This window comes from Megascapheus bottae, chromosome 14 (assembly GCF_031878675.1).
Source record: "Megascapheus bottae isolate mThoBot1 chromosome 14, mThoBot2.hap1, whole genome shotgun sequence".
In the NCBI taxonomy this organism is placed as follows: Eukaryota; Metazoa; Chordata; class Mammalia; order Rodentia; family Geomyidae; genus Megascapheus; species Megascapheus bottae.
Genome location: NC_143522.1, coordinates 32195430 through 32206550, shown reverse-complemented (window position 1 = coordinate 32206550; position 11121 = coordinate 32195430). Strand labels below are relative to the sequence as shown.

The 11121-nt window shown below is 48.0% G+C and overlaps 1 protein-coding gene across 1 annotated transcript in view; it reads left to right on the top strand.

Moving 5' to 3' along the window:
* Brf1 (BRF1 general transcription factor IIIB subunit) overlaps positions 1-11121 on the top strand; it is a 56593-nt gene continuing 45472 nt past the window's right edge. Inside the window, exon 1 of the mRNA XM_090344947.1 lies at positions 1-222. Within this exon, the coding sequence (XP_090201073.1) occupies positions 39-222 (184 nt within the window). The 5' untranslated portion in view covers positions 1-38. The remainder of the gene's footprint in view (positions 223-11121) is intronic.

Below are 11121 nucleotides of genomic sequence, written 5' to 3'. Positions count from 1 at the left end.
GGCAGCCGGGCGGGCCGGGCGGGCCGGGCGGCCTCGCCATGCCGGGCCGCGTGTGCCGCGGCTGCGGCGGCACGGACATCGAGCTGGACGCGGCGCGCGGCGACGCCGTGTGCACCGGGTGCGGCTCGGTGCTGGAGGACAACATCATCGTGTCGGAGGTGCAGTTCGTGGAGAACAGCGGCGGCGGCTCGTCGGCCGTGGGCCAGTTCGTGTCTCTGGACGGTGCGTCCCGGGGTCTTTCCGGGGGCTGGAGTTGAGGGGGGCGCTTCGGTGGCGTTGCTCCGGGCCCGGCCCCGAGCGCTCGCGTGCGAGGCCTCTCGGTGGCTGGCGTCTCCTGGACTGTGGCCCGGCCGGCCCGGGAGCCGCCGCGGAGCCCGGTCCCCCCGTCCGCCCGCCGCCCGCCGCCGGAGCTGGGCGCCGGCCTCGGTCCCGTGGCTGTCGGGCTTGGGGCTGGTTTTTCTCTTTGCCCGTGGACGGCCCGCCGTCTACACCCCCACACTGGAGTGGCCGCTCCTGGGCCCCCCACGGCCCCCCGCGCGCCCTCTGTCCTCCTCCTCCCCTCCCGCCCCGTTGCTTTTCAGGACTGGGGCTCGCGCCTCCCTCAAGGCTGGCGATCCACCCCGCGAGCCACACCTCCACGTCTGGCCCTTCGGTGGCTATTAGAGCAAAGCCGGCCCGTCCAGGCCGGCTTCAGACCGTGAGCCCAGCCGCGGCGGCTCCTTCCGAGCACAGGCGCCTGGTTTTGCTGTTTTGAAATCGGATGCCAGGAGCCCTCCCTCTGCATCCTTTCCCCTTTCACTAGAGCAAGCTTGCGGGTGAACCCAGCGTCTCCTCGTGCAGTGCTTTGCCTCTGGCTGCATCTCCAGCCCATTTCTGTTGACTTGTATGTGCTCGCATCGAACCGGTAAACTTGCTAGATCTACTTGCTAGTCCTAGGAATTTCTTACGGACTTCCTGGGGTTTTCAACATAGAAAATCGTGTCTATAAGGACTTACTTTTTTTCCTTTTGTCTCTTTTGCTCCTTAAGGGACATTTTTACCTTGTTATGAATCTTAGAAGCATTCAATCTCCATTATTCAGTGGGACGCTAGGTTTTGGAGCCTGCAATTTCATCACTAAACTTGAGGAAGCTCCCTTTTGCTGAGGTTTTTCCACCCACCTATTTGATGGTGGGAACTCGTCCTTGTGATTGCTAGACAGATACTCTCCCGATTTAACTATACTCTCTTTTTTTTTTTTGCCAGTCCTGGGACTTGAACTCAGGGCCTAGGCACTGTCCTTGAGCTTTCTCAAAGATGGAGCTCTACCACTTGAGCCACAACATTACTTGTGGTTTTTTCTGTTTATTTGGAATGGAGGAATCAAACCATTCCTGCATGCTAGGCAGGCACTCTACCCATAGGCCATAATCCCAGCCTCTGTTGTTGTTTTTTGTTTTAGTCTTTTTTTAGGAGGGTAGAGTTTTATTTATTTATTTTTATTTTTATTTTTTTGGTTGGTCATGGGGCTTGAACTTGGCCTGGGCACTGTCCCTGAGCTCTTCAGCTCAAAGCCACTACCCCTGGGCCTGGACACTGTCCCTGAGCACTTCAGCTCCAGGCCAGAGGGCAGAGTTTTTGCCTAGGATTAAGCCTACCTACTCCATCCCATAGCTGAGATCATGACACACCTTCACACCTGGCTGGTTGACTCCCATAGGAAAAGGGACTCACTTTTTGGCCCTACTGGTATGGAACTTTGAGTCTCCCAAATAGATGGAATTACAGGTGTAAACTATTGCATTCAAACTTGCTGGGGTTTTTTTTCTTCTTTTTAAAAATTATCTTTAAGTAATGGTACGAAAAGGGACTTCATCTTATCAGGTAGGCATATAAGTACAGTGCGTTTTGATCAGTGTCACCTCTTCAATCATTCTTCCCCATCTGTCCCCTTAAGTAACATTATATATATATACACACACACACACACACACACACACACACACACACACAGTGACTGCATTCATCTGACCCGTTCTCCATTTGACACAATCCTTGCACCCTCTAAAAGCATGCTTCAGCTTCCTGGTGTGCGTGTGCATATGTGTGTGTGTGTGTATATGTGTGTCCTGGGGCTTGAAACTCAAGGTCTGGGCACTGTACCTGAACTTCTTTTGCTCAAGGCTAGCACTCTACCACTTGAACCACAGTGCCACTTCTGGCCTGTTCTGTTTATGTGGTATTGAAGAATGGAACCCAGGGTTTCATGTATGGTAGGCAAGCACTCTACAACTAAGCCGCATTTCCAACCTACTTCCTGGTATTGGTTTGTTAACTTTAAGTTAATTGTTCAAAGCGTTCTCTCTCTCTCTCTCTCTCTCTCTCTCTCTCTCTCTCTCTCTCTCTCTCTCTCTCTCATCTCTCTCTCTCTCTCTCTTTCTTTCCCTGTCCCTCTCCCTCCCTTCCTCTCTCCCCCCCCCTGCCCTCTCTCTTTTCTAGCCTTGGAGCTTGAACTCAGGGCCTGGGCACTGTCCTTGAGCTGTCTCAAAGCTAGTGCTCTACCACTTGAGCCACAGCTCCACTTCTAGCTTTTTCTGTGTATGTGGTACCAAGGAATTAAATCCAGGGCTTCATGTATGCTAGGCTAGCACTCTACCACTAGGCCAAACTCCTGGCCCTCAAAGTAGACTCTTGGAATCCTCCCTTGCATATATGATACTTTAGTCAATTTTTGTACATATGCATATGGCCCTGTATGTATATGTGTATATATACACATATGTATATTTAAGAAAATGTACAGAATGTGTGTACATGCCGTTTCTGAGGTTTGAATTCAGGCTGCTTGTTTGTTTTGGTGGTTAATTGGAGATTAGAATCTCATGCCTGGGCTAGCTTCAAACTGAGATCCTTAGGTCTTCCCCTCTTGAGTAGCTAGTATTACATGTGTGAGCCACCAGCAACTGGCTCAGAGCTGGCTTCCCTTCCTGCTTTTCCTGCCTGGTGGTATGTTTCCAAAGGTACCTTTTCAAAAGTATCTTTTTATTCCTAGTACTGGGACTTGATCTCAAGGCCTTGTGCTCTCTTTTTTTTTTCTCCTCACATTTTACCACTTGAGCCACATCTCTACTTCTCACTTTTTGCTTATTGATTGCAGATTGGAATCTCATGGATTTGTCTGCCCGGGCTGGCTTTCAATCTTTTTTTGTGTGTGTCGGTCATGAGACTTGAACTCAGGGCCTGGGCACTGTCCCTGAACTTCTTGTGCTAAGGCTCTCTACCACTTGAGCCACAGTGCCACTCCCAGCTTTTTTTTTGTATATGTGGTACTAGGGAATCAAACTCAAGGCTTCTTGCATGTTAGGTAAGCATCTACCACTAAGCCACATTCCCAGCCCTGGATTTGGCTTAAGGCTAGTGTTCTGCCACTTTGAGCCACAGTTCCACTTCTGGTTTTCTGGTGGTTAATTGGAGGTAAGAGTCTGGACTTCTCTGCCCAGACTGGCTTTGAACTGCGATCCTCAGATCTCAGCCTTCTAAGTAGCTAGGATTACAGTGTGAGCCACCTGAGTACAACTTTCCCCCGTTTACACCGTTAGCTCCTGCCCATGAGTTGCGTAGTTCGTTTTTATTGTTGTTGTTGTTGTTGTTGCTGTTTTTGCCAGTCCTGGGCTTGAGCTCAGGGCCTGAGAACTGTCCTTGGGCTTTCTCAGGGCTAGAGCTCTACCACTTGAGCCTCAGCACCACTTCCATCTTTTTTCTATGTATGTGGTACTGAGGAATCAAACTCAAGTCTTCATGGATGCTAGGCAAGCACTCTACCACTAGGCCAGACTCCCAGCCCCCTTCCTCCATTTATTCATTCCCTTGCCTTGCCTCTCTAAAACAAAACAAAACAAAAAAAAAAAAAACCAAATTAGAAACAACAGAAATATTCCATGTTTCCATTTCCTGGAATTTGTCTTGGTATGTAGTATTTTAAATGTTCAGAGGGGTTACTTTGGGTTTTTCCCCTCAGACTGCCTTCAATCTGATGGTGTGTGTGAATACCTAGAGTCCTGTGTAGGTTATTATGTCCAGTTTCTATATGTCTCTGGGCGTGGCTTGCCTCACTTAGCATGACTTGTTCTAGGTCTATCCATTTTCCTGCAGATTACATAATCTTATTCTTTCTGATGGATGAATTAAGTTCCATTGTGTATATGTACCACACTTTATTTATTTATTTAGTCCTGGGATCTGAACTCTGGGTCTGGGCACTATCCTTGAGCTCTTCATCTCAAGGCTAGGCTCTATCCCTCGAGTCACAGCACCACTTCTGGTTTTCTGGTAGTTAATTGGAGGTATGAGTCTCACAGACTTTTGTGCCTGGGCTGGCAGTCCTCAGATCTCAGCCTCTGTCTGGAGTAGTTAGGATTATAGGTGTGACCAACTAGTGCCTGGCTCACTTTTTTTTTTTTTTTTTTTTTTTTTTTGCCACTCCTGGGCCTTAAACTCAGGGCTTGAGCACTGTCCTTGGGCTTTCTCAAGGCTAGAACTCTACCACTTGAGCCACAGCACCACTTCCAGCTTATTTCTATGTATGTGCTACCAAGGAATTGAACCCAGGTCCTCGTGCATGCTAGGCAAGCATGCCACTAGGCCAGATTCAAATTTTTTAATCCACTCATCTGTCTTAGGCATTTGGGATGTCTCTATAACTTGGCTGTTGTGAATAGGGTAGGAATGAACGTGGATGTGCAAGTGTTTTTACTGTATTCTGACTTGTGATGTTCTGGGTAGATGTTGGAGAGTAAGCTGGGTCATAGGAAAGTTCTATGTGTAGTTTTCTGAGGAACCTCCATACTGCTGTCCAGAATGGTTGTGCGGGTTTACATTGGTTTGGGAAACATCTTTATTGCCTGTTGTCCTGTGGAAGCACTGACAGAGTTGAAAATTGGTAGCATGTTCTACTTCTGGAAAATGGCATAGCTAGGTCAATGTTCTCCCTACCAGAACTGGTCCCACCTACCATGCTCCCACTCCCATGCCAAGCAAGAAGTAAAGCCAAACACTGGTGGCTCGCACCTGTAACCTTAGCTACTCAGGAGGCTGAGATCTGAGGATTGTGGTTCAAACTCAGTGCAGGCCAATGAGACCACCAGGAAAAAAAAACCAATGACGACGACGACAACAACAACAACAACAACAACAAAGGAAATGAAGCTGTGGCTCAAAGTGGTAGAGCACTAGCCTTGGGCGAAAGCTCAGAGGCAGTGTACCAGTTCTGAGTTCAAGCCCTACTACTGCCAAATCAAGCAAGGAAACGGCAAGAGCAAAACACCACCAGTGTAGAGGGATAGGATTCAGATAGGATTCCCTATCTTCTTTGCTAACCATCTTTAGTCCTCACTGCCTCTAGACTGAGAGAGGGAGATATCCTCCAGCAAAGAACAAGTCTGTCTGTCTGCATCGGATTCAGAAGCCTGTCAACAATGGGGCACCAAGGATATTGTTAGGACTGGAGAGGCCTCAGTCCTCTAGTCTTCAGCCTTGTTACAGTTGTCCAGATGTTGGTATCTGTTGGGGTGATAACAGTAATAACAAAAACAAGGTATACTATGAGGCCAGAAGTTTGGCCTAGTGGTAGAGTGCTTGCCTAGCATGCATGAAGCCCTGGGTTTGATTCCTTGGTACCGAATACATAGAAAAAGCCAGAAGTGGTGCTATTGCTCAAGTGGTAGAGTTTTAACCTTGAGAAAGCCCAAGGGCAGTGCTCAGGCTCTGAGTTCAAGCCCCATGACAGGCAAATAAATAAATAAATGGAGCACATTATCTGGTAACAGGAAGATCCAGCCTCAATGGTCTGGTGACAGCATGTTGTTCTTGCCATGCCCTTTTTTTGACTGCAGTGCACACGGGCGTATACACATACAAGCACGCATACGCACATGTGCCCGCACTCCTTTCCCAGCAGAACTGGTGCCAGGCCCCATGTGTCAGGAAGCCACCACCTCCTATGCAGGGAACAGCAAGGTCCATGCCGGTTCTGCACCATAGGCACTAGAAACTTGCACATCAGGGAATCTGGCTCAGGAGTGTTGAGCAGAAGCTTAATGGGCTCTAAGCTGACACCAAGATACTTTGCCCCAGAGAGGGTACCTTAGAAACCAACCCTCAGGGCCCCTGGGACAGCATGAGGCCATGGGTTCGTAGTTCATGGGGACAATTCAGGCTGTGCCTGGGAGATGTCATCTGCTTTGCACGATCCCTCTGTGGCCCAAGTGCCCACTTCCTTTCCTAAGCATGAAGCTGGTGACTTGTCAGTCGGTTTCCTGTTCTTAGGTAAGTGCCTAATAATCCTTGCTCAGCTCACTTTTCCTTCAGCAGAATTGGTTAGCTGTGTTCTAAGCTTTAAGGCCACTATCTTTCCTATGTGTTCTCCCTTATTGAGAACTAAGCTGGATGCTGAGTAGACCTAGCTCAATATGTAACTTGAGACATCAGTCAGGATAGGTGGCCAGCAGCTGCAGGAGGAAGATCTTGCCTGCAGAAACCACCTCCCTGTGCTTTGTTCTCTGAGCCCTTTCCAGGCATAGTGTATGCCAAGGGAAGGGATGGCAATCTGAGGACCACAGCCCAGGATAGTTGAATGCAAGGCAGTGGCTGCAGAGGGCTGTGCCACTGTATGAGAATCTAGACAGTACCCCGTGTAAGGATTCCAAGGTAAAGAAGGGCTTCCCCAAAGTGCATGTACCCTGGATCCTTCCTCGGTGGGTGGATGCTTGATTCCCGGAGTCTTCCCTCTGTCCGTGGATGGCTGACCCAGACTCTGGGCCCTCTAAGAGTTACTACACTCACACTGTAGAATCCTTGGCACGAAGGGAGCCCCCACGCTGTGCCCATGGCTCCCCAGGGCTCCTGCCTCTGTGCCAGGAGCAGCAAACCTCCACCATCAGAACACATAGTATGTAAGAGTATTTCTTGTGGCTCCCATACTGAGAATTGTTTCCTCATTTAGGGTGCACAAGATGGGGACCCAAGGTCTCACACATGTTCAGCAGGCATTCTTCCCACTGAGTCCCACCCAGGCCTAGACCTAGGATTGTTTGGTTTTGTGGTTCCTGGATGGTATTAGGGTAATTCTACGTGAAAGGAGGTGGGCTTTGTTCTCATACCTTGTCTCCACAATGCCACCTCGATCAGCAAAAGTGGATTGTCTAGGAAGGAAGAGAGCTTAAGCCGCATGCGTCCTCAGCTATTCAGAAGGGGATTTTTTTTGGAGGAGGTGTTGGTATTAGGCTTGAGCGCCAGTCCTTGTACTCCCGTCTGAGTTTCAGTGCTCAGATACCGTTGTACCTTTTGATCCTTGTACCTTCTGATCCGTGTCTGCAGTTCTGTTTTTTTGCCAGTTAACTGGAGATAAGAGTCTCTTGGGCTGGGCCCCCATGGCTCACACCTATAAATCTTAGCTAGTCTGAAGGTTGAGATGTGAAGATCACAGTTTGCAGACAGCCCAGGCACAAAAGTCTGTGAGACTCATCTCCAATTCACCACGTGAGAACTGGAAGTGTTGCTCTGGCTCAAAGTGGTATAGCACTAGCTTTGGGCAGAAAAAGCTCAGGGAGGCTAGGAGCATGGCCTAGTGGTAGAGTGCTTGCCTAGCATGCATGAAAACCTGAGTTCAAGTCCTTGGTACCACATACGCAGAAAAAGCTTTAAGTAGTGCTATGGCTCAAGTAGTAGAATGCTAGCCTTGAGGAAAGCACAAGGACAGTGTTTAGGCCTTGAGTACAAGCCCCAGAATTGGCCAAAAAAAGAAAAAGCTCAGGGACAGTACCCTGACTCTAAGTTCAAGCTCCACAATCGACAAGAAAAAGTCTCTTCAATTTATCCATGCTATCTTTGAACCATGATCCTCACATCTCAGCCTCCAGAGTAGCTTGGATTATAAGGTGTGAACCATTACCATCTGGCTTTGGTGCTGTGGTTTCAATTTGGTACTTTGTACTTGCCCAGCTTGCTCACTCACTCACTCAGCTGCTACTCTGCCACTTGAACCATGCCTTCTACTAAGATTTTTGTTGGCTTTTGTTTGTGTTGTTTATAGAACTTTTCTGCCTGGACTGGCCTTGAACCACTATTATCTAGATATTAGTCTCCTGAGTAACTAGTATTACATGTGTGAACTACTTGGCCCCTGTTACAATCAGAACTTCTATTTTATTTATTTATTTTTTGTTAGTTAGTCATGGGGCTCGAATTCAGGGCCTAGGCACTGCCAAGGTTTTTTGCTCAAGGCTAGTGCTCTACCACTTTCAGCTACAATGGTGTTTCTGGTGATTAATTGGAGATAAGATTCTTAAGGACTTTCTGCCCTGGGCTAGCTTTGAACCTTAATTCTCAAATCTCAACCTCCTGAGTAAGAGCCACAAGCACCTGGCAACAAAACTTTTTTTTTTTTTTTTGGTCCTGGGATGTGAACTCAGCCTGGGCACTGCCCCTGAGCTCTTCAGCCCAAGCCTATTACCCTACCCCTTGAGCCACAGCACTACTTCTGGTTTTCTGGTGGTTAATTGGAGATAACAGTCTCACAGACTTTAGTTCATAGGCTGGCTTTGAACCAGGATCCTCAGATCTCAGCCTTCTGAGTAGCTAGAATTACAGGCCTGAGCCACAAGCACCAGGCAACAAAACAACTTTTAATGCCTGCAAACTCCAAGTTAAGGCATCTGTAAGTGTTGTGTTTTCAGGTAGGACCCCTGTGTGACAGACACTCCTGTGCTGGATCTGTGAAAGGCTTGCTGCCTCAGCCTTGGAGGGGAATTCAGGAGGGAAGCAGCTCTGTCTGATGGGGAATTCTCTGCCTTGAAGGGTCCAGTCGTCTAGCCTGTGTCTGATGCCTGTCATGAGAGCAGAGTGTGGGCCTCTCTGTCTTGACAGATCCTGGGTTTTAGGTTGGAAGACCTGGGATCTCTACTTCTATGCTGTGGCTCCTGGGATCCCAATCATACCCTGGAGAAAGACATCTGCCTCATGAAGTGCTGGCCAGATCTTGGGGTGAGAGGAGATGGGTTTAAAAGTGTCAGTTCTGCTCTGTTAGCCTGCCATGCTCTAGACTCCCAGGCCTCTGTGATCAAACTGCTCAGTACTTATAGATATGAGATAAGGGGTGTTACAAAGACATAAGGATGACAACTCAAAGGGAACTTGGCAATGCAAAGTTTACTTCTGCATAAGGTGCATCGTCGGTCAAAATCCAGCAAGTAAGCACATAGAGCAGGTAGGCCACTTTTCTTTTATCCCTAACCCAGCAAGATTAGTTGAGGTCAGGCTTACAGTCCGCAAAGGAGATAGATTAATTAACAGGAACAGGATATAATTATGTATATATTCATATATATATATATATATATATATATATATATATATATATATATATATATATTGGCCAGTCCTGAGGCTTGAACTCATGGCCTGGGCACTGTGCTTGGGCTTTCTCAAGACTAGAGCTCTACCGCTTGAGCCACAGCACCACTTCCAGCTTTTTTTGTTTATGTGGTTTTGTGGAACTGAGGAATTGAACCCATGGTAGTGCATGGCAGACAAGCGCTGTACCACTAAGCCACACTCCTGGGCCCAATATAATAAAATTTTAATCAACAAGGGCCAAGTACGATTTTTTTTTTTTGCCAGTCCCTCCTGACACTTGCACTCATGACCTGGGTCCTGTCCTTGAGCCTCTCTGTGCTCAAGGCTAACCCGCTCCCCTGAGCCACAGAGCTACTTCTGGACTTTTCTGTGTATGTGGTACTAGGGCTTGGTGCATGCTAGACAAGCACTCGACCAGTAAGCCCGGCCCCAGCAGGAACTTTTTAGAAAAATAATTCTCATAAGATTGACAGAAAGGAGGCTGGGATGTAGCTCAGAGGCAAAGCACTTGACTAGCAAGTGCAGCGTCCTGGATTCAATCCCAAGCACCAAAAAAGAAAAGACCAAAAAAAAAAAAAATACAGTTAAAAGATAGAAAGGAATCAACCCACATTGATTAAAAAACAACAACAACAAGCTTTTTCTCATACTACATACCAACTCCTCAACACTGGTCCCTCTCAGAAGAGGTTGTGGATACTTCACTTGTCCAGATCCATGTTTGCAGATGTTCTCAGCGCGCTGTACCCAGTGGGACTCAGCGAGGTCTTGCTAACTTTGGTTGCATAGGTGAATGCTGAATTCAGCTGTAGGTCCAGCTGTATTTTCCTCCCTTCTGCACTGCTCAGTTGGGTATTGGACAGCTGGAAGTATAAATTAATTAGTTGTCACGTGTGTAGCTTGAACTCTCGTCTGGGAGTGGTCCCTGAGCTCTTTTGCCCAATGCTAGTGCTCTATCACTTTGAGCCACAGCTGCACTTGTGGTTTTCTAGTGGTCAATTGGTGTTAAGAGTCTCATGGATGTTCTTGGATGTTCTTGCCTGGGCTGGTTGTGAACCGTGGTCCTCATGTGTCAGCCTTCTGAGTAGCGAGGATTGCAGGTGCAAGCCACTAGTGCTCAGCCTCTGAAGTCTTTAAAAGGACAGCCACAGCAGCCACAGTTCATGAAGCCCTTCTTGCATTGGCAGAGCCTTGGTGGAACAAGTGCTGTGGGAGGCCTATCTAGAGCTGAAGTTGCTTGGTCTCTCTTTTTAGTCTGGTTTGTCGTGAAGGATGTGGCACTGCCTGTCTCTGAGTAGCAGGCTGGTGACATAACTCTGCTGTCTTGGTTGTGCAAACCTCAGGAGGTCTGGAATTTTAAGCTCCTTTCCTCTGTCCATGATAGAACAATATTTTTTTGTTATAGAAACAAATAGAAAATACCAAATGCAGGGACCTAGAGCGTAGCCCAGTGGTAGAGTGCTCGCCTAGCATGCGTGAAGCTCTGCTTTTGATTCCTCACTATCGCACACATGGGGGGGGGGGGGAAGCCAGAAGTGCTATTGTGGCTCAAGTGGCAGAGTGCTAGCCCTGAACAAAAAGTGTCCAAGGACAGCCTGAGTTCAAGCTCCAGTCAGCTGGGCATAATGGTACACACTTATAATCTTAGAATTTTAGGAGGCGATCAGAGGATCTCAAGATCCAGGTCAGCCTCAGTAGCTCCCTGCACAGAAATGTAGAAAATACTAGCCT